The following is a 23669-nucleotide window of genomic DNA, read 5'->3' on the forward strand; positions in this document are numbered from 1 at the left end:
AAATAGCTCTTTTGCAAGAGATGCTCTTGCTCAAAGTTGACGTTGAAAAGCTGCGCAGACGGTGGAAGGGACATATTTACTGCACCACATAATACGCTTTTGCCAGGGGGAGAGAGAACGAGAGAGAGAGAGAGAGAGAGAGAGAGAGAGAGAGAGAGAGAGAGAGAGAGAGAAAGAGAGAGAGAGAGAAAGAGAGAGAGATTTTTTAATGTGGGAGTTAGGGTGAAGATAAACAATGAAATTAAATAATTTTAAATATGCTAAATAGACTTTAATTCTTAAATTAAAGTATAATGAAAAATGAAACAGTTAACATACATTGGGGTTAAAAACAGGGTTAACAATATGGCTATTTTAAAGAATGTAATTGTTTGCCCTGGCCATAGATCCTCTGGCGGTGAAGTTTTGAAAGGGGGTTGGGGGGCAGGGCATGGGGCTGACCGGGAATCCTACTTTATATCTCTATATGCAGATGACTTCATGATTTATTTGCATGAAGCTGTGGGGGATCCGACACAGCACTGCGGCTTCCAGATAATTTTGGGGCTCTGTAGGGTTTGCGGGTCAATAAGAATAAAACATACCTGTTCCCTGTGGCGGGTCCACTGTCCTGGCCCCAAGACTTACTGGTTGGCCATTACTAGACACACAATACATTCAAATATTTGGGCATCCAGGTCTTCTACTCGTTGGATGACTTGAGGGAAGGAAACCTGGATGCACTTTGTGGCTCCCCATGATGGCTCGGATCTCTTTGACTAAAATGGTCATGTTACCTCGACTTTTGTACTTTTTTGCCAACCTTCTAGTCTTGATGCCAACGGGGTGGTTCCGACAACTAGATTCAATACTCTGGGATCTCATCTGGGAAGATGGAAGGAGAAGAGTCTTTCTGAAGACTTTGAAATGCCCCATTAAGGAGGGAGGCCTAGGGGTGCCAGATTTCGAGCTTTACTTGTTGGCTGCTCAGCTGCAATGGTTGGCCCAGTGGCTGTAGGGTGTTAATAAAGAGGGAACATCCTCACGGAGCCTAATAAGTGCCCGCATCTCTTACTGGCTAAACTGTTGGACCCAACAACCAATACGAAATTGCAGACAACTGCCCTGCAGTGCTGGAAGCGCTGTCTGGCCGGATACCTAAGAACCCATTGTATATTCTGGAGTTGCCTCTATTGGGGCTACCCATGGGGAACCGCAGTCAATCATTGGGACCGATCAGGTCATGGCATGTACGAGGGCGGGACTTGGAGGTAACTGTTATTAGGAAAAGACCCTAATCCTGTTTGCCACACTGATGGAGGAGTGTGGCCTCCCGCCAGGGCAGTTTCTGCGGTATGAGGGGCTGGCTCGAGCATTTGGCCAACTATGGGGGTCAGGCAAAGAAGAAGAGAAAACACATATGGTACTGAACTCACTGGTCACCTTGGGCTCAGCCGGTCACCAAATTAAATGGTTCTATGCCTCATTACTTGGAGCATCTATTACCCCGCTATGAGCCTTACGGGACAGATGGGAACGAACCCTTGACAGGAAATTCACGGACAGAGAATGGGGTAGGTCTTAGAATCTCCTAAGAAAATCTCTTGCAACACTCGGTTAAAGTACATACAATTTAACTTTGTACATATGTCATATATGACACCCCACTGTTTACTTTGGGTGTATGGAGGGGAACTACAAGGGTGCCCAAGGTGTGATCCGATTGTGTGCAGATTTTATACATATGACATGGGGCTGTGAAAGACTACGTAAATTCTTGTCTGAAGTAATATCTAAGATCAACACTACACTGGGGCGCACTCTCACACTCACAGTACAAACATGTCTGCTGTGGCTCTCCCCCCTCCTAACCAAGCATAAAGTATGTAATAGGTTTATGGACCTGGCCCTGGCCAAAAGGCGAATAGCCATGGCATGGAAGGCTGCCATAGGACCGCTGATCCATGAGTGGAACCAGGATGTGGTTATGTGGGCTGGGGCGGAGGGTAGGGCCTTGCATAGTGAGGAGACTAAACAACAGAGGAGGCATGCAATTTCTGAACAATGGAAAGACATCATGTTGGCATGGGAACACCCAAGCCACACTAACAGTGAAGCTGAAGGCAGTGAGAGCACAATGGGCTAAAATATAGAGGTCAGCATAGACATACCTGGGGCACATTCAGACAATAGGTCAAGTGATTGCTACTCTTCTCTGTGGAATACAGACAAGACCCCAAAGGCAAGTCAAGACCAGGGGGCCCATTAGGATGGCGGGCGGATTGCCCCCGCCAGAATGGCGGTAGCCACCACCGGCCTGGTGGGGGCAATCCGCCCGCCATCCACACCTGAATTCCCCCCGCCACATAAGGATGGCGTGGGGGACCGCGGCGACGGTTGAAGGTTGAATATGGTGGCGGTGTCTATTAGACACCGCCAGCCATATTAGGATTGGCCAAAACAGATGCCTTTCCGGCGGTAGGCACTGCGCGGTGCCTTCCGCTTTGTTAATGTAAATGCAAAGTGCATTGTTAGTATTGTGGCGGGCGGTGCTAAGAGCAACGCACACAATGTTAACAATGCAGGATGCGCCCGCCACTGTGGCGGGCGCATCCTAGTAGCCCCCACGGGATCCCCGTCCTTATGGCGGGCGGTCCCGAATTCCGTCCGCCCATCATCCGAATGGGTCCCTAAGTGCGGGCATCATATACAGCTCTTCCTTCATGCCAATATAATCTCCCCCAGATCTAGCAAACAAATATATGTGTAGGCTCCTCTCTTGCTCTAGTTATTATTAGAGTTTGTTTGTTTTTCGTGATGAGAAGTTTCATTGGCTATGTAACACTCCCTGATTCAATAATGCAGTCTTACAACTGTCAACCCCTAAATGATCACTGGACTGGAATGTGCTAGACCCATTTACGGTGATATATTATTTGAATGCAATATGAGGTAAAGATAAGCAATAATAGAACCTAAGAGAGATAGGTTAATGTACCGGTAATCCAATAATCAACTTATATGTATAGCTAAATCTCACATGTGCACTGTTGTACAACATATACTGTTGAAATAACCAATGTGCGAGAATGCTGTGATGTAATGTAATGTACATAATTAAAAATGCCAACTAACATTCTTTTAAAAAAACAGGTTTAAGGAAAAAATGATAAATAAAAATCCAACGCAAAAATTAAAGGTATGTTTAATTTGTTGTAGTCATAAAATATTCAATAATTTTAGGGTTAAGATGAGGGTATGTATAAAATATTTAACAAATAATAACTGAACTAAATTTGAATTTGATGTAATGATTAATACATTATTTTACATAGAGCAAGGTTCACTAATGTAATTTCAAGAGAGGATATTTAAAGCATATATATATATATATATGTACACACACACACACACATATATATATATATATATATATATATATATATATATATATATATATATATATATATATATATTCACTGAAAAAACCATAGGTTTCAGGAATTATATAGTTAGGAATTAGTTTTTAAAAAACCTTTGAAATTCACTAAAAAAACTATAAGTTTTAGTGGTGTTATAGTTAGCTGGACATTTTACTCATACAAAACCAATGATATTGCTCCTATATAGTTAGTTGACTAACTATATTTCGCGCACCCGCAATCCACTGCTGATGATGTCACATATTAGATCATTCATGACATGGTCAGTGACATCACTGATGACATCTCAAATGACATCACTGATGACATCACTGATGACATCATCCAGTGAATGTGGTTTGCTTCGTTATTTAAATATGCATTATATATATAGCAATTTACATTGAAGAATGAGGGGATATATATAAATAAATATTTGGATGGAGGATTTAGTAGCAGTGTTATTGACTGTTTACTTGACCAATTTATAATGTCTCACTAAATATAGTGGATAGTGACTAAACTGTGTGAATATCTGTATCACTTTGTCAGTTGTTGTGTAAACTGATTCTACAGTTGGTTACTAGCTATGTGAAAGTCTATATTAGTTATTGATTAGTTAACTGAGTATTTGTATGGGAGTGTGAAAGTGTGTGTGGTTCGGTGGGGGGGGGTGTGACTGTCCAAAGATGTGTGAATAGTTGATTCAGTAGATATATGAAGTTAAAACTACATGTTCTAACAGTTTGGGTGAGGGAATCTCTTTATGGGTGTGGTGATGAGCAAATATATTTCTCAAAGGTACAGGTCCAACAAACTAGAAAAATAAAAGGCAGTGTATGTGTCAGTTGTTGTATATAAATAAGTATACATAAGACACAATGATTGTGGGAGTGACTGTATGGATAACTGTATACTTGTAATAATGATTTTATAATTCACTAAGTATGACTTACTATCTAAATGAATAGAAGAAGTGGTGTTTGTATAAGTGTTTTGCTAAGTAAATATGTAAGTATGATCCATTGTTTGCATAAGTGAGTAGGATGACTTCATATGTGAATAGGATGCGTGCTGTTGTTGCCCCTGCCAAGGTAAAGAACTCCCTGCATAGCGCCTCGCACCTCGCGCTTTTTACATCGCGCTGTCTTTTAAAAATTACCTTTTGAATATTTGCTTTTGCTGCTGTTTCTTTTGTTATCCCCTGCTTTTAACGTGGGGCTCTTCTTCCCCTCATACTTGCACTCTAATTGTGTTGACCACCGCTATTGCTGCGGGTCCGGGTCCCGGGGTGGGAAAAACATCGGCCGCCATCTTTGAGTGGTGTTTTGCCAAGAGGGGGGCGGTGACTACGAGCGGACTAGCGCCCTGTGGGATCTGATGCTCGCCTACATAAGGCGACCGGTCCTAGGCACTTCCCTGCCAAGGTAAAGAACTCCCTGCATAGCGCCTCGCACCTCGCGCTTTTTACATCGCGCTGTCTTTTAAAAATTACCTTTTGAATATTTGCTTTTGCTGCTGTTTCTTTTGTTATCCCCTGCTTTTAACGTGGGGCTCTTCTCCCCCTCATACTTGCACTCTAATTGTGTTGACCACCGCTATTGCTGCGGGTCCGGGTCCCGGGGTGGGAAAAACATCGGCCGCCATCTTTGAGTGGTGTTTTGCCGAGAGGGGGGCGGTGACTACGAGCGGACTAGCGCTCTGTGGGATCTGATGCTCGCCTACATAAGGCGACCGGTCCTAGGCTCTTCCCTGCCAAGGTAAAGAACTCCCTGCATAGCGCCTCGCACCTCGCGCTTTTTACATCGCGCTGTCTTTTAAAAATTACCTTTTGAATATTTGCTTTTGCTGCTGTTTCTTTTGTTATCCCCTGCTTTTAACGTGGGGCTCTTCTCCCCCTCATACTTGCACTCTAATTGTGTTGACCACCGCTATTGCTGCGGGTCCGGGTCCCGGGGTGGGAAAAACATCGGCCGCCATCTTTGAGTGGTGTTTTGCCGAGAGGGGGGCGGTGACTACGAGCGGACTAGCGCTCTGTGGGATCTGATGCTCGCCTACATAAGGCGACCGGTCCTAGGCTCTTCCCTGCCAAGGTAAAGAACTCCCTGCATAGCGCCTCGCACCTCGCGCTTTTTACATCGCGCTGTCTTTTAAAAATTACCTTTTGAATATTTGCTTTTGCTGCTGTTTCTTTTGTTATCCCCTGCTTTTAAATGTGGGGCTCTTCTTCCCCTCATACTTGCACTCTAATTGTGTTGACCACTGCTATTGCTGCGGGTCCGGGTCCCGGGGTGGGAAAAACATCGGCCGCCATCTTTGAGTGGTGTTTTGCCGAGAGGGGGGCGGTGACTACGAGCGGACTAGCGCTCTGTGGGATCTGATGCTTGCCTACATATAGCTCCCTTGTGAGCACAGCGGGATCGCGCAGCGGGGGCGCCTACGCAGCGCCGGAGTCACGCCTGAGTCCAGCCCGTCTGCGCCTGTCCGCGCCAAGGACGCGTTGGGCGCGGCAGGACACTATCGTGCGGCAAGTATGATTCTGCAGTACTCTAGTCAGGCTCTTCACCTGATTAGAGGTAGTCTGCCCTCTTGTCCGCACTCGGCACAGTATCCCCTATGCGGTCCCCATACCTGCCCGTGTGGTTGGTGGGAACTATCGGCATCAACGATAGCTCCCAGTCAGACACTGCCACATCGTAAGAAGGAATCTCCTCCTCCTTGTGCCATTAAACTCTGGCACCATAATGTCAGATCCCTGTCGAAACACCATCGAGATATTTTTGAACTCATCTCGCTAGAAGGCCCTGATGTCTTCTTTATGACGGAGACCTGGCTTGGCGATGAGGACTTGGCCATTACTAATCTGGCCCTCCCCCCGGGCTACGCAATCCATACTTTAAACCACAAGGGGAGAGGTGGAGGTATAGCGGTGGCTTTTAAATCCTGCTTCACCTGTACTTGGAAGCCTATGGATTTGACCGGCGCAGAGTGTGCCCATTTTTCCATTAGTATTAGCCAGCATCAAACACTGTCAGGTCTTTTGATATACCGCCCTCCGGGGAATGACAGTGCTTTCAGGAAAGCTCTTCCTGAGCTAGTAAGTTCTCTTTCTCTGTTCTCCTCCAATATTACCATCATCGGCGATCTCAATATACACTTTGATGCCATGGAGATACCAGCGGTTAGAGGTCTGTTGGACGACCTTGAAGCAGTACAGCTACCCCAACTGGTCCATCATCCGACCCATGAGGGTGGTCATATTCTTGATCCGGTCTTTACAAACCTTCAATTGGCCGAGGTCTCACCCCCTAGGCCCATGGGATGGAGTGATCATTATCTTATTGAGCTTGTTATCACTATGTTGATACAATCTACCGGGAAGCCTGATAAAACATCTTTTAGGCGACCCTGGAAAAAGCTCAAATTGGAGGATTTCCATCGTCTCCTGATCACTACACCTCTGGCTCATACGGATAACGTTGAAACCGGGTATAACATCTTCTGCGCCTGGATTGTTCAAGCCCTTGACGTACTAATCCCGGCCAGATGGAGTAGGAATCGATGCTCTCAGCCCAATCCCTGGTACTCGGAGGCACTCAGGTGTATTAAAGCTACCTGCCGACAAGCCGAAAGAGCGTGGAGGAAGAACTATGATAAAGACCTGAAAGTATGTTACTTGGCTAAGGTAAAGGCATACCATAGAGCTGTCTGCCGGGCCCGTGCTGACTACTATGCACGGGAGTTTCAGGCAAGTTCCAACCCATCCAAACTGGTTTTTAAAATCTTGAAGGAGCTCACAGTGAACAGACTTGCTACTACGGAGATTTGCTCCCTTGCCCACTGTGAGTCGTTAGCCAGCTTCTTTGTGGAAAAAGTAAAGGCCATATATCGCTCTTTTCCCAAAGTCGATCCTGATAGTACGATCTTAGCATTGCGTACTTCCCAGTGCTTGGCCTCTTTTCCCATACCATCGGAACAGGAGTTTAATCTCCTAGCGGCCAAGGTTAAGTCTGGCTCTCCGGATGACCCTTTGCGACCTGCCCAGTTTTTGGACTCAGCGCCCGTTTGCCTTCCTCCTATTCGCCATCTGGTGGAGCTATCCCTTACCACCGGTTCAGTTCCACCTAGTTGGAAGGCTGCCTGTGTCATGCCCGTCATAAAAAAACCCAGCTCGGATCCGTTGAAGCCGGAGAGCTATAGACCTATCTCCCTCCTTCCCTGGGTGGCAAAGATCACAGAGGCCCATGTGAATAACATCTTAACAAAACATCTGGCTTCTGCACACCTACTTGATCCTACACAGAATGGTTTTAGATCTGGACATAGTACAGAGACGGCACTCCTATATATGGTTGAACATCTCCGCTCTGTACTAGATGCAGGTCAAACGGCGGCACTGGTCCTTTTGGACCTTAGTGCCGCCTTTGACACTGTATCTCACACCATTCTCATTTGTAGGCTGGGTGAGGCTGGTATTTCAGGCAGGGCGTTGGATTGGTTTCAATCATTCCTTTCGGAACGAACCTTTCAGGTCGTAGTGCCACCGTTCAGATCTAAGCCGCATGCCATCACCCAAGGAGTCCCGCAGGGCTCAGCGTTGAGCCCCACTCTCTTCAACCTTTACGTCCAACCTTTGGCGGAGGTTGCGAAGAGTTGGGGTCTCACTATGGTATCATACGCCGATGATACCCAGTTGGCGGTGGCTCTTAATGGGGGCTCCGACCAACTGGCATCTAACTTTGCGGATGGTTTGAGGGCTGTTGCTAGTTGGCTTACCGCCAACTGTTTACAACTCAACGCCCTCAAAACTGAGGTGATGGTACTGGGGAAACATCCTGATCTGTGGGGTGCTAGTTGGTGGCCTAAAGAGTTGGGACCTCCCCCAAAACCTGTTTCAGAACTGAAAAACCTTGGCGTATGGTTGGACTCTAAGCTGACGTTCTCGTTCCATACCAAAAAGGTGGCATCCATGTGCTTTGGCATTCTGCGTGGTTTGAGGCCTATCCTCAAATTTTTCGATGCCCCTACCCGCCAGATGGTAATACAAGCCAGCGTACTATCAAGACTCGATTACGCGAGCTCTCTGTTCGTGGGCGCCAATCTGGCGGAAATCCTGCGACTCCAACGGGTTCAGAATGCGGCAGCCAGGACCCTAGTGGGCTTGCCGCGCTTCTGCTCTGCCCGTAGCACAATCTATACATTACTGGCTGCCTGTAATTAGACGCATAGAGTTTAAAACCCTTTGCTTTGCTTTTAAAATTCTTAAAACTGACACTCCTGCCATCCTTCAGCACCTTTTGACCTTGTACACCCCTTCGCGCAGCCTTCGTTCTGCCGGCCAAAATTTGGCACTTGTTCCTTGTTTCCAGAGATGTAGACTGGGTGGCCGATCATTTACGGTTCTGGCCTCCAAATTGTGGAACGAACTCCCTCTCTACATTCGGTCTGTAGAAGACCTTTTGTCCTTCAGGAAAGCTGTCAAAACTTATTTTTTCCCTTTGCCTTATTAATCACCCCCCATTCTTTTCTGTGTTGTTGGTTATGTTACCTTCTCAGATATAGCGCCGGGACGCCCCTTTGCTGGGGCAGCTGTGCGCTCAAAAATTCAATTAACATAACATAACATAACATAATGTCGATATAGATGTATAAGTATTTTTGATAGTGTTCTATTGTTCATTGACAGCATGTATGAGTGAATCTATAAGTAAGTGATTAGATGTGTGTATACTGTGACAATGGATTTAAATATGATACTCTGTATTTTACAAACAGTGATGAAAAATTGTAATAGTGTATGAAAAGGTGTATGTGATTGTCACGTGGATGATGTCATCAGTGATGTCATCAGTGATGTCATTTGAGATGTCATCAGTGATGTCACTGACCATGTCATGAATAATCTAATATGTGACATCATCAGCAGTGGATTGCGGGTGCGCGAAATATAGTTAGTACAACTAACTATATAGGAGCAATTTCATTGGTTTTGTATGAGTAAAATGTCCAGCTAAATATAACACCACTAAAACTTATAGTTTTTTGAGTGAATTTCAAAGGTTTTCTAAAAACTAATTCCTAACTATATAACTCCTGAAACCTATGTTTTTTTCAGTGAATTTCAAAGGTTTTTTTAAATGCTAATTCCTAACTATATAAGGCCTGAAACCTATTGTTTTTTCAGTGAATTTCAAAGGTTTTTTAAATGCTGATTCCTAACTATATAAGGCCTGAAACCTATGGTTTTTTCAGTGAATTTCAAAGGTTTTGTTAAATGCTAATTCCTAACTATATAAGGCCTGAAACCTATGGTTTTTTCAGTGAATTTCAAAGGTTTTTTAAATGCTAATTCCTAACTATATAAGGCCTGAAACCTATGGTTTTTTCAGTGAATTTCAAAGGTTTTTTAAATGCTAATTCCTAACTATATAAGGCCTGAAACCTATGGTTTTTTCAGTGTTTTTAAAAAAAATATTGATTGGTTAACTGGCTTATTAAGTGTATCTTAGTGAATACATATATTAGCGAGTAATGTTTAAATATTTAAATATATGCATGAGTGATGTAATATGTGACGTCATCAGCAGTGCATTGCAGACGTGCAAGTTATAGTGAGTCCAACTAACTATAACGTGGGAATTTCAATGGTTTTATGCGAGTAAAATTTCCAGCTAACTATAACTGGTGTGAAACCTATGTTTTTTTCAGTGAATTTCAAAGGTTTTTTAAATGCTAATTCCTAACTATAACTGGTGTGTAACCTATGGTTTTTTCAGTGAATATATATATATATATATAACATTTCTATGGCAAAATGAAACCCCTCATTTTGTTCCTTTTCAAATTAAATGTATTAAGTGTTACCACTTTATTCCAATCAAGATGACTTCAGGTGTGCCATACTTTTGTCATAAGTAAGACTGCTAGCGTTCTAGTTGTTCTTGAGAACACTCTGGGACATTCTGTCATTGGGCTATAGTTGGGCTACATCTGGCTGATATTTGGGCTACATTTGGGCTCTTTTGTCTCTGGTGGCCATCTTGGGAGACTGCATATCAGAATTTTTTTAATGAAATATAAGAGGATTTGAGGAGAAGTCACTCAAAATGTGCCCTAATTTTTCTTTCTTCACCACTAATCATAATTTCTATGGCAAAATGAACCCCCTTATTTTGTTCCTTTGCAAATTAAATGTTTTAAGTGTTAACACTTTATTCCAATCAAGATGACTTCAGGTGTGCCATACGTTTGTCATAAGTAAGACTGTTAGCGCTCTAGTTGTTCTTTAGAACACTCTGGGGCATTCTGTCATTGGGCTATAGTTGGGCTACATCTGGCTGATATTTGGGCTACATTTGTTTTATTTTTGCCTCTGGTGGCCATCTTTGGGCTACATTGGGCTACATTGGGCTACATTTGGGCTCTAACACATATATAGCCCAATGTAGCCCAATATATATTTTTTCAAAGTTAATTTTCATAAAAACCACTGGAGCACATATCTTGAGACATAGCAAAGGCATGTCGGGCTACCAGTCCCTACAATTTTGCCAAGTTTGGTGGATAACCATTCAGCCGTTCGGGCTAAAAGTGAGTCCAACCGCCCTATGGAAATTAACATGGGGAAAACACGTTTTGGGACCCCCCTTTTATCTCGGCCCCCGCTTGACGAATCCCCCCCAAACTTTCAGGGAAGGAGCGGAGCGCCGCGAGGCAAAGTTAAGGAAAATTTCAGGAAGATTCCTCAACCGGCGCCAAAGTTATTCCCAATAGAATGTTGCGATTTCCCTATGGAAAACAATCCTAACTATATATACCTATTGGCTATCGCCAGTAGGTAATATATATATATATATATATATATATATATATATATATATATATATATATATATATACATAGGGAGGGAGAGAGAGAGAGAGAGAGAGAGAGAGAGAGAAAGAGAAAGAGAGATTTTTTAATGTGGGGGTTGGGGAGAACATAAACAATGAAAATAAATACTTTTAAATATGTTAAATAGACTTTAATTCTTAAATTAAAGTATATTAAAAAATGAAACTGTTAAAATACATTGGGGTTAAAAACGGGGTTAACAATATGGCTATTTTAAAAAAAATGTAATTAATATTAATACATAGTTATGGTTAGGCATCAGTGACGTGATCAATATCCTCATAGGGTAATGGTATCACTAATTATCAATATAGCATGACAAGGTAATACCAGAAGAAAAACACTGATGACTTAATCGTTATGAGAGGACAACAGGAGAGGAAATTAATTCCGTTCAGGGTAATTTAACGTCACAGCCCTGCCCTACATATTTTTCATATTGATACTGTCATTATTTGCTGGTGGTGAGAGTTTGTTTTTCACCCACGTTGCTACTTTCTGCAGCAAAGGCTTGAGTTGTTCTGAAATGGCGCTCATATCCCAAACGTCATTCCCTTCCATTGAGTTGGAATCCTGCATTTCCTCCTCCAGAAGTGTTTTTATGGCCTGGCTCCTCTTCTTCTGTGTCTTTTTGATAATCTGTGATTCGGCTTCTTCCACCATCAGCTGCTCGTATTGAATCTCATCATACGATCGACCTTCTTTACAGACCTGTTCCCCACACTTGCAGTACCACACTGGAAAATAACTAACCAGTAGAATCCCCAGGAGAACAACAAGGAACAGCAGCATGCCAATGACCTGAAATGCAGAAACAAGAAGAAAGATAAAAAACTCTCTGCCATTTCAGGCCAAATGTGCTTCCCGGGAAAATTCAGAAAACCCTGTCAGAGCTCAAATATTTGCTATGTATTTTATGGGACGCTGATCTGAAAATGTTTTAATGTTATCTTTATATTCGCTTTTGCATGACATTATTCTGTGGTCCTACTGCTTTGATTGGAGGGCTTCTCTGTCTTTTTCACTGTATTCAGCTTTGTTGAACTGCAGCCACAATATAACAAGTGTGCAACATTTATTCTCATCATCTACCCCCCTCAAGTACAGCAACAACAAAAAGGAAATAAGTAACTGTATTGACAGTCAATGTATGTCTCACAGTAGCGTGAGGTGAATTCGTGATTTTTTTACAAATCACACACATTAATTTACTATGGGCATTTTATAGAGTTTTTAAGTTGTTTCCTGTCAGGTGCTGTATTCCTCTTTGTATTTTGCTACTTGTCCTAAATTTATAATGGGAAACACATACTACAAGCATCGGAATGCAAAGTAAAATAACGGCGTGAGGGCGTGTTCTGTAGCTTAGTAGGAGCAGCAACAACATTTGAGAATAGTGAGGTTTTTAGACAATAGATTATTTAATAACCATTATTTCCAAGTATTTATGACATAACATATGTATTTGTAAATCACACATCCAGTCAGTGGGGTCTTGAGGAGCTGAATACTGGCAGATTTACTCATCACATATTTGACAGTAAAGACTCTGTGTTTAACATGTTCTTATTGGCAGAAATGGCAAAGGCAGCAATAACCCTAGCCACCATCACAGTATTGAGAAACAGAGAGGATTGTGTTGAGAGTGATCGCTATGTCCTTCAAAATAACATGTACAGACAGCACAAGAAGTAACCTTCATAAGTACCAAATATCAGAAGCAGTCTTGCACCCCTCACAGACTATGAGCCATACACTATAAGAAGCACTCTCATGCCACTCACAGACTAGGAGCCACACACTATCAGAAGCACTATCATGTCTCTCACAGACAAAGAGCCACACATTTCCAGAAGCACTCTCACATCCCAAACAGACTAGGAGTCACTTACTATCAGATGCCCTCTCACACCCCTCACAGACTTAGGGCCCGATTACGATGCGGGCTGGACCGACTCCGACCGTTTGGCCGGAACCCTCCAGCCTGAATCGTAATCAGCTGGTGGGATTCCTTTCAGACTAACCCATTTCGATGGTGTTGACCAGAAGGGAATCCGAATCGGTTTTCTGAATGCCGTCCGATGGGATCTGAGAGCCCGTCTGCATTTCGGAAACCCTGCAGTAATCCCTCAGCTGGCTCTTTCTGGCCGAGGGATTACGATGGCAGATTCCCACTGTCTTTCTGTGCTGGCCTTTCAGACACAGAAAGGCATTGGGAATCTGTATTTGCGGGCCCCCACCAGGGCCCCCATGGGTGCAAGCCCGCTGAATGGAGGCCGAATGGAGGCCTAGGGTCAAATGGAGACCTAGGGGGCCCCCTGTTGATCACCTGCACCCCGTGGCAGGCACCATATGCAGGGATGAACAGCACCGCTGATCCATTCGGAATGCATGCTCCCATTGTAAAGTAGAGGACTGCATCTGAACAGGGTTCAGCTGCATCCTACTTCCTGCACTAGAACCGACGACAGGAGGTCGTTCGCTTCCAGTTCCAAACCAATGTCGGTATCGGGCCCCAACAGCCTCACACTATCAGAAGCACTCTCACACCCCTCACAGATGAGGATCCTCACACTATCAGAATCATTCTCACACGTCTCACAATCTAGGGGCCACACATTTTCAGACTGCGGTCCGGAAGATGGTGTCATGTGCTACAGATTTTGGAGACCCTACACCTGTTCCCTTTGTGATTGATGTGCTATTTGTAAATAACAAGTACTAGTGCCCAAGATGTTTCTTAGGATGTCCCCTCCTACTCCTCCTTTTGGCAACGGCCACTGTCAACATTGGTGCTGTCCGCTGCCTGCAAGGAAAATCCACAAAAGGTGATTGCAGAGAGTGAGCCTGCCATCATCCAAGTGAGTTTGGGGGTCAAGTAGTGTATTTTACAGCCCATTTGTACTTAATTTAGGCATCTGTAATGTAGGCAGCTACTAACCCTTGCTTGTCATGTGGTACTCCAGGCACCGCTCTTCCCTTTATAGTAGCTTTTTAAAAATGTGCAATGATGTAATGTCAGGTGTAAATTATTTCTCAAATTTGAAGGTTTTAATGGTGAATAGAGATGTAATTCGTGAATTAATGATGTTGCACTTGAGTTTACTAAGTCACTTTGAAATGTAATTAATAAACTGGTCCCAGGATGCTTGTTTCCAGTACAGGGAGGATCTGGCCTGGCAGTTCGGTCTGGACTGTTCCCATGAGGCACAGGGTCAAGACTGATTTAGATATGGCAGGGTCCAAACTCTAGCGTCGCAGTGGGCAAAAGAATGATGGATTTAACCCAGATCCTTTGACTGGGGGAGAATGCTTGCATTGTCAGCATTCCGTCCATCATTTGTTTGCTGTAACACTTTTCACCCTAAGTGGGATGGGTATGCTCAGACGTGGGTCCCTTGCTCACTGTGCCACTTGATTCAAGCTAGCCTGGCTGCAGAAGGGTGACATACACTGAAATCGGTCTCAGGATGTTTGTTTGCAGTCCAAGGAGGACCTGGCTTGGCAATTTGGTCTGGACTGTTCCCATGTGTCATAGGGTCAAGACTGATTTGCATAGGGCTGGGTCCAAACTGGGGTGGCGTAGTAGGCAAAAGAACGATTAATTTAACACAGATCTTTTGACTAGGGGAGAATATTTGCATTGTCAGCATTCTGTCCATCATTTGTTTGCTGTAACACTTTTTGCTCTAAGTGGGATGGGTATGCCCAGACGTGGATCCCTTGCTCACTGTGCCATTGGACTCAAGCTAGCCTGGCTGAAGTAGGGTGACATACCCTGAAACCGGTCCCAGGATGCTTGCTTCCGGTCCAGGAAGGACCTGGCCTGGCTGTTCGGTCTGGACTGTTTCCATGAGGCACAGGTTCAAGACTGATTTGCATAGGGCTGGATCCAAACTGGGTGGCGTAGTGGGCAAAAGAACACTGGATTTAACCAAGATCTTCTGACTGGGTGAGAATGCTTGCATTGTCAGCATTCCATCCATCATTTGTTTGCTGTAACACTTGTCACCCTAAGTGGGAAGGGTATGCTCAGACATGGGTCCCTTGCTCACTGTGCCACTTGATTCAAGCTAGCCTGGCTGAAGAAGGGTGACAAACCCTGAAACTTGTCTCAAGATGCTTGTTTCCGGTCCAGGGAGGACCTGGCCTGGCACTTCGGGTGGACTGTTCAGATGAGGCACAGGGTCAAGACTGATTTGCATATGGCTGTGTCCAAAATGGGGTGGCGTAGTGGGCAAAAGAACGATGGATTTAACCTAGAACTTTTGACTGGGGAGAATTTTTGCATTGTCAGGATTCAGTCCATCGTTTGTTTCCTGTAACGCTTTTTGCCCTAAGTGGGATGGTTATGGCCAGACGTGGGTCCCTAGCTCCCTGTGCCACTGGATTCAAGCTAGCCTGGTGGAAGAAGGGTGACATACCCTGAAACCGGTTCCAGGATGCTTGTTTCTGGTACAGGGAGGACCTGGCCTGGCAATTCGGTCTAGACTGTTCCCATGAGGCACAGGGTCAAGACTGATTTGCATATGGCTGGGTCCAAACTCTGGTGGCGCAGTGGGCAAAGGAACGATGGATTTAACCCACATGCTTTGACTGGGGGAGAATGCTTGCATTGTCAGCATTCCATCCATCATTTGTTTGCTGTAGCACTTTTCACCCTAAGTGGGATGGGTATGCTCAGACGTGGGTCCCTTGCTCACTGTGCCACTTGATGCAAGCTAGCCTGGCTGGAGAAGGGTGACATACCCTGAAACCGGTCTCAGGATGCTTGTTTCCAGTCCAAGGAGGACCTGGTTTGGCAGTTCGGTCTGGACTGTTCCCATGAGTCACAGGGTCAAGACTGATTTGCATATGGGTGGGTCCAAACTGGGGTGGAGTAGTAGGCAAAAAAACGATGGATTTAACTCAGATCTTTTGACTGGGGAGAATGTTTGCATTGTCAGCATTCCGTCCATCATTTGTTTACTGTAACAGTTTTCTCATCACACTTAAAGCCCTGGGTACTTCTGTCAGTCCTACTTCTATGTCTATGACCTCTCCCGGTTTTTTGTTTTGAGAATCTGGTCACCCTAGTGTAATATGCTCTCTGAGAGTTTGTAACACCTTTTCCCACTGGCAGCATCCCATTTATTTGTGAGAGAGGCCAACCAGGGGTTATCTTTGAATCTTCTGTCATTGTATCCAGATAAATAATACTATGAGTATCAATACACATACAACAACCCAGGACTATTAGCTCTGTCAATTGTTGTTAGCTGCATAAGCTAAATAAGCAATAACTATGACTTTGTTGTACATAACATTGAAAATCCTTCAGTTCTGGAATGATGAGACTGTGAAAGAACTATAATGAGTGTCTTTGAAGGCACTGAAGCGTGGTACTGCTTCAGCAGTAAGATTTGTTTTGTTACCATGAGGGCAAAAATTGAGAGCCCAATAAAGACCCGTCGCATTTGCCTGGTTCCAGAAGTAACCCCATCCTCCTGGCCTGTGAACAGGTGGCCTTAAGGTTTGATGGAGATCCCAGTGGTCGGTGCATTAGCGCACTTAGCTGCTAGATAGCTGGCTTTCAACTCCCCATTGTGATGCCTCCTGGGTGGCTACACCTTCTCTCTGCACCTGGCTCACACTGACTTCAGAAGTACAGCATTTATTTGTTTATCCTGGGAGCTGCGCAAAAACCAGGACATTTCTTTAATTTGAATCAAAGGGGTCGATTCCGATTTGGGAAAAACCGCTCCGAATAGCCGTTCGGAGCGTTTTTCCCGTACGAATCGTACCCTGCAACGTCCCCCGTACGTACGACGAAGTACGATTCATACCAGGAGCCGTACTCCGTACGAGTCGTACAAGACACCGTACGACTCTAATCTCCATACGATTCTCCCTCGGAACCCGCTGTACGCGACATATGTACGGTTCGCTGCTGGTTTTTACGACCCAGCAAGTACGATACGTGTCGGGTACGCACCGTACGACCCTTTTTCTATGGGAGCTGAAAACAGCCGTAAAAGCAGAGTTCGCGCCGAAACAGGTACGGAACGGCCCCCCCGGGTACGGTGCGTATCCCCCATGATCGCAGGGGTACGCACCGTACCCCTGCGATCATGGGGTGTACAAGCCATACCCCCATTGTACAATGGGGGTACGGCTCGTACACCGATCGTACATGGGGTACGGCTCATACACCCGTCGTACAATGGGGGTACGGCTCGTACACCCCATGATCGCAGGGGTACGGTGCGTACCCCTGCGATCATGGGGGGTACGGACCGTACGGTGTGTATGTGTTTGTGTGCTTTTCCGTACGACTCGCCCTTACCTGATGTGGACCGTACGAATCGCTTCCTCATACCCCGGTCCGGATCGTACTCGTCGGGTCGTACGGCATGTGTACGAGTCGTACGGTATGTGTACGAGTCGTACGGTTCACGGTTTCAGCCTTGCAATACGTACAGATCGCGACGATTCGGACGGATTCACGGAATACGGATCGTACTTCGCGACTCGGACGGACGGGTACGATTTGTACGGAGAGGGCTCTGGATACAAATCGTACGGACGTTTTCCCGAATCGGAATCAACCCCAAAGTGTCCGGACATCGGGATACTGCTCCAAAAGCCAGGACCGTCCAGGGAAAACTGGGACGTATGGTCACCCTATATTATATGCACACAGTGTGTGTAAATTCAAGCAGCTGCAGTGCTGGGGCATAAGGTGACACCTCACCCACCACACATCCGACTTGTGCCCTGCTCATGGATGTGGGAAACGTTAGAGCTCTGTTAGTACATTGTGATAAGCCACCACAACAATGCGTAACTTCAGGAAATGGCTGCACCCCGCAGAAACAATGTGAATCACTCAACACCTGCAGAGCAATACAAAGCAGAGCTCTCGTGTTCCATGCATGAGTAGCTACTTTAGTCTATGTTCTCTCGCTTCACACTGGGATTGGTAGTCATCTTTATCCCAATAAAGCAAAGAGTACAAACTCCAAGATTAAAAAACAATTCCTGAACAGGATTAACTACCTGAAAAATATTCTGTTACTTACCAGTAATCTTCATTATCCTTAGTCCTAGTCACAGTGATTACTTGTGAGGTGATCCCACCTCATTGATAGGAATAAAATCAGGAAGTAGGAGTGGCATGACATAACTACACACCGCAAGGCTGGTATATGTCTTGGCCAGACCAACAGTTCTTCACGAGGGACTAAGACCTCTCAGGTCAGAAGCTCCTGGAGAGGGAGGAAGGTCATAATGTCTATGACGAGGACTATGAACTAAAGATAATGAGGATTACTGGTAAGCAATCAAAGCATTATCCCTATACCCTAACATCTTTATTCCAGTGATTACTTGTGAGGTATACCCTCGCTAAACTGGTTGAAGAAAAACAACTCAACTCCCTAGTAATGCAACAAGAAAAATTTATTAAAGTAAAGCAATCACAGAATCTTACTCCACGAAAGCTATTTTCTCCTAAACACACTTCCTGCATCTTATAATGGGTCTAGAAGGTATAAGGTGTAGCTCATGTCCCTGCTCTGCATATTTCATATAACGAAACCCCTTTGAAGTCATCCCAAGATGCTGGCACTCCTGTTGTGGAACTGCCTTTAACCTTTATTGGGGGTGAACTTTTGAAGATTCATAAGCCAAAGCAATAGTTTCTCTAATCCATCTGCTTATAGACATACCTCGAACTATAGAACCCTGGTTTCCTTGCCGAAGGCAACAAAAAACGTGTTCCTTTTCCTGAAGCCCCTAGTATGATCTAAGTATGTTAAACTGCCCTCTTGACATCCAGTGAATTCAGAAGACATTCTCCTTGATAGGACGATTAGGAAACAAAGAAGGTAAACAATGTATTGTTTCCTATGGCACAAAGAGGGTACCTTTGTTAAGGATCCCGGGTAATTTCTCAAACCTATTACATCATCCATTCCCCTTAAACCTGGCAGCTTACAGAGTACAATTCATCAATTCTCCTTGCTGCTGATATAGCTACTAAAAAACTAACTTTCATAGTAAGAAATTTCAACTCTTCAGCACTTTGTAATTGGCAGCCGGTAAAGGTTCTGAAGATCTTCTTTCACAGGAAGATGTTTTGGGTTGCTAAGGATGAGCAGCGCAGCTGCTTTTTGCACCACCTGAAGTTTGCTCAGCGAGTAGCTATTGATATTCAGATATATGGTGATACAGTAGTCTAGATGCGAGGTGATCAAAGAGATAACCACTGCTTTACGAGGTTACTCAGAAATAAAAGGAAAGATCTTCTTGAGGACACAAATAATAATGAAAGCAGCGGTAGATTTGCGATTTACCTGAGGATTGAAATTAGAAGAAGTATCCAATAATACACCAAGGTATTTAACAGAATCCACAGTGAGGGGAGGGGCCCACATAACTCCGGCCAACAAAGCTCTGACCAGACATAATGCTTGGCTCCCAAAGACCATCACTTCGATCTTGTCAGCATTTAGCTTAAGGAAGTTCTCCTTCATCCAGCAGCTCACCCCCATCATACAGCGCTTAAAACTTTTAGCTGCATCAGAAAGATTATCAGTGAAGGACACAATGATTTGGGTATCATTGGCATATGAGAGAACCTGGAAAGCAAAAGATCTCACCAGGGCTGCCAATGGCACGACATACAAATTAAAATGAGTGGGGCTAAGTGTGGACTTTTACGGTATCCAACAGACGTGACTGAAAACCGTAGCCCTGAACTGACCACAGCTAACAATCAATGTCGAGGAAGATAAACCACACCCTCAAAGGTGTTGAAGCAGGCTCCAAAAAAGAGTCTCATTTGAGATGAAGTTAACTAGTAATTGGCATAGTTAACTTTTAGAAGAAACCCATGATCTGTCAGACAGTTCTTCAGTATCTTCTACCCTTGCAATGACTCCTGTTCCGATCTGGCACCCAGAAGCCAAACGTTCAGATAAGGAAATGAGGAGACCTTGAAGTTGAACAGAAGAAAGTAGCCATTACATTTGTGAATACCCTTGGGGCTGATTTTATTCAAAAGGGCAACCCCTGGAACTAATTGTGGATGCCAAAAACAATTAACCTCAAATATTTCTGATACTCTTGCTCTATCGGTATATGGAAGTATGCATCCATTAAAACAATAGTAATAGTAATCAAGAAGCTTCTCACTGGAATCAATGGAATTATTTTTTTAAGTGTTTACATCTTGAAGTGAATGTCCATTTGTTAAAATTCTTGAGGTCTTACAATGGACGATATCCACCCTTAATATTCGAAACCAGGAAAAGTTATGAATACGTCCCTTTGCCTGTTGGTGAAGAGGGACTGGATAGATGGCATTCTTGAAGAGCAGGGTTTGAATGGATAGCTTCAGAGACTTGAACTTTTCTCTATTCAGTGGGTTTCAAGTGAGAATGTCCCAGTGTCTGGTAAAGGTGACAAAAGACTCTGGGGCATATTATCAACAATCAGCGATAACTATCGCAAACTGCGGGTAGCGCGTTTTTTGTTATCGCTGCATATCGCTGGATGTTCTCGCCGTGCTAGCGATGTAAAATCCAGCGATAGCGTGCAAAATTCTATGATTAACTTCCTGTGATAATAAAATGCTTGCTGATATGCCATGGTGAACTTAGCCTATCAATCCACCTCCCATTGAAGAGATGGTTGTCAACTTTTATTCAGGTGTTAATTTCCTGCAATAACCTCGGTTAGCAGGACTTTTCTTATCGCTTTGCGGGTCCGGGCCACGTTGATAATACAGCGAAGTTGTGTTTGCAACGTTTTCAATGCAGTTATTGTAAGGAACGCCTACTTTGCATCTGATTAGCGATATATATCTCTGGCATGGGATGCATTACAAAAAAAACGGCTGCTATCGCAGGATTACATGCGCTAGCGAGGCCCTGATGATAGTGTGATAAAAAAATCGCTGCTTTACCGTCTAAAAAAGTGCCGCTAAAGTGGCAAAAACTTGCTTGATAATATGCCCCTCTATCTTGTAACCTCCTCATCTCAGTCATGGGGCAGGAAAAAACAGGAAGCAGGGTCGGTCTGGCCAGGACTCATTCCATCCTTATTTGGGGGAGTCATTTCATGGCAACTACTACTTCCTGGTTCTAGTCCTGTCAATGAGGTTGGATCACCTCACACGTAACGACTGGGACGAGGATGTAGGGATAATGAACGGTGAAACTTGAGAGCTCGCTACCTGACTTTGAATATTCCCATGAGAATATTGATCTCTCACAGTCGTGGTCTTAAGGACGGCACGTTAGGTTAGAGGGAAACCTAAGAACTTACGACCATCTGCACCATCAGTGCTACGCAACCCCCATTGTATAAAGTTACCATTTTACAAAACAACCAAATAATTAAACAATTAAATCCATCCATCACATCGACCTCCGAACCTTCCCAGTCCATGATTTTTTTGTTCTTAGCATTAAGGGAGTTGTAATCCTTTGATCCATTATAAAACCAGGACGACAAGTCCCAGGAATGCAAAGTACGATGTTGGACTGATGAACAACTCTCATTGGGTTCTGGCGAAGCTGAGAGCTATGGCCGCTGTGTGAAGGTCTGGCCAGGTTGCTGATTAGATGCTGGACAAACACAACACTGTGCTGGTTCATACCCAGATAGTTGGGCCTCATTTATGAGGCCGTGCGTGAGTTTTGCGCTTCCGATGCGTCACTTTTTGTGACGCATCGGCGGCGTAAAACATGCCTCCTGATGCGCACTATTTACAAAGTGACGCATCTAAGCAGATGCGTCACTTTGTAAACCCCTGCGCTACATTATACCTGCGTCAGGTATAATGTATGCAGAGGGGGCGTTCACCCGCAAAAAGCCTCGTAATAGTGACGCAGTGAAATCTATGAGATTTCACTGCGTCACTTTTAGGATGCTGTTGCGTCAAAATCTTGCGCCTGCCTCACAGCAGGCGTAAGACTGACGCAAGCCCTTTCACATGGGGCTTTCCCCATGTGAAAGGAAGCATTGCTGGAGTTGCGTCACTTTTGTGACACACTCCAGCAATGCGTCACTTTTGCGCCTACAGATACGTCAGAAATACTGACGTATCTGTAACACCTTGCAACATGATGCGTCATATTATAAATATGACGCATCAATCATGTCACAGGGAGAGCGCACTGAAAAGTGACGCATCACTGTTTTCACGCAGCGATGCGTCACTTTTTATAAATGAGGCCCTAGATCATTAGCCAAGCTGTGGAAACCCTTTCCTTCATAGCACTCAGGTTTCTCAGGGCCTTGCATGGCTCAACCAGTAAATGTTTTTATTTATTTTGCATTCTGGGACGTTCAATCCTCATGTTATAATGGGATAAACAGGACTAAAAGTCCCAGATTTTAAAGGAAAAAAATCTAAAGTTGAAAAACCTGAGAGCTTTGCTCCTTCAAATGACCTCAGAAGATCCTTGTGCCGCAGCATTTTGAAAAACTGTTTAATAACATTTTCAGCAGCGCATTGAACGGTTTGCATACCTGTGATAGCAAATACGCCTGGGTCGGAGGCTGTCCACCCTCCACAATGTTAGAAGCACTTTTCTTATATGATTTTGCCAAACAATCGAGGTATCTCCCGTCGAAAAGCAGAATTATGACCCAGAGGATTGATGGAAGAAAAGCCTTTCCAAGCACCGAGCAGCACAGCGAACACTGACAGCCACCTTTGCAACGACACACGGTGAAGTAGCTCTGCTGGAGAAGCAAGCTCAGGAGGAACCAGAAACTGGCGGGAAAACAGAAGAACGCCAGGCTGTAGAAACGCTTCCATCGCTGCTCCGCCGGGCAAGTGAATTCCACTTCCATCAACTCCTCGAACACAAACAGGATCAACGTCACCACCGACACTTTTAAAATTGGAAACACGGACTTCCATGCCTCAAAGAATTTCTTATTGGGAGACATTTCTTAGCAGCCGAGCAAGGCGGTGAGTTGTTGTCCTTCTATTGTATTATCTCACCAAGGAAACGTGGCAGGAGGTATTTATTCAATCAAAAGTGAAAGTAAAAACTCGTCCAGATGAGTTAACTTCTGAAGATGACAGACGCTCTCTCATCTTGAGAGAGAAAGGTTTCGAATCCACGCAAGGCCCGAACCTGTCTTTCCCCTTCCTCACAATGGCTTTAGAACTATTAAATATGGTCATATGAATGAATGAACGCCTTTGAAACAGCAGAATGACTTATAAAGTGACAATCTTTACTATAGATAGCAAGTGTCAGGTTTCTCTGAAATAATGGAAATATATATATATATATATATATATATATATATATATATATATATATATATATATATATATATATATACACACATACATGCATTGTAGTTGCC

General features: G+C 44.3%; 1 protein-coding gene across 1 annotated transcript; it reads right to left on the reverse strand.

Moving 5' to 3' along the window:
• Positions 1-11402: 11402 nt before the first annotated feature.
• On the reverse strand, positions 11403-23280 carry LOC144753875 (uncharacterized). Its single transcript, XM_078641414.1, has 2 exons — positions 22815-23280; positions 11403-12095 (listed from the first exon to the last, which is right to left on the reverse strand). Exons 1-2 carry the CDS (start codon positions 23238-23240, stop codon positions 11718-11720), a joined length of 804 nt encoding a protein of 267 aa, XP_078497540.1. The 5' UTR covers positions 23241-23280; the 3' UTR covers positions 11403-11717.
• Between the last annotated feature and the right edge of the window lie 389 nt (positions 23281-23669).

This window comes from Lissotriton helveticus, chromosome 5_1 (assembly GCF_964261635.1).
Source record: "Lissotriton helveticus chromosome 5_1, aLisHel1.1, whole genome shotgun sequence".
Lineage (NCBI taxonomy): Eukaryota > Metazoa > Chordata > Amphibia > Caudata > Salamandridae > Lissotriton > Lissotriton helveticus.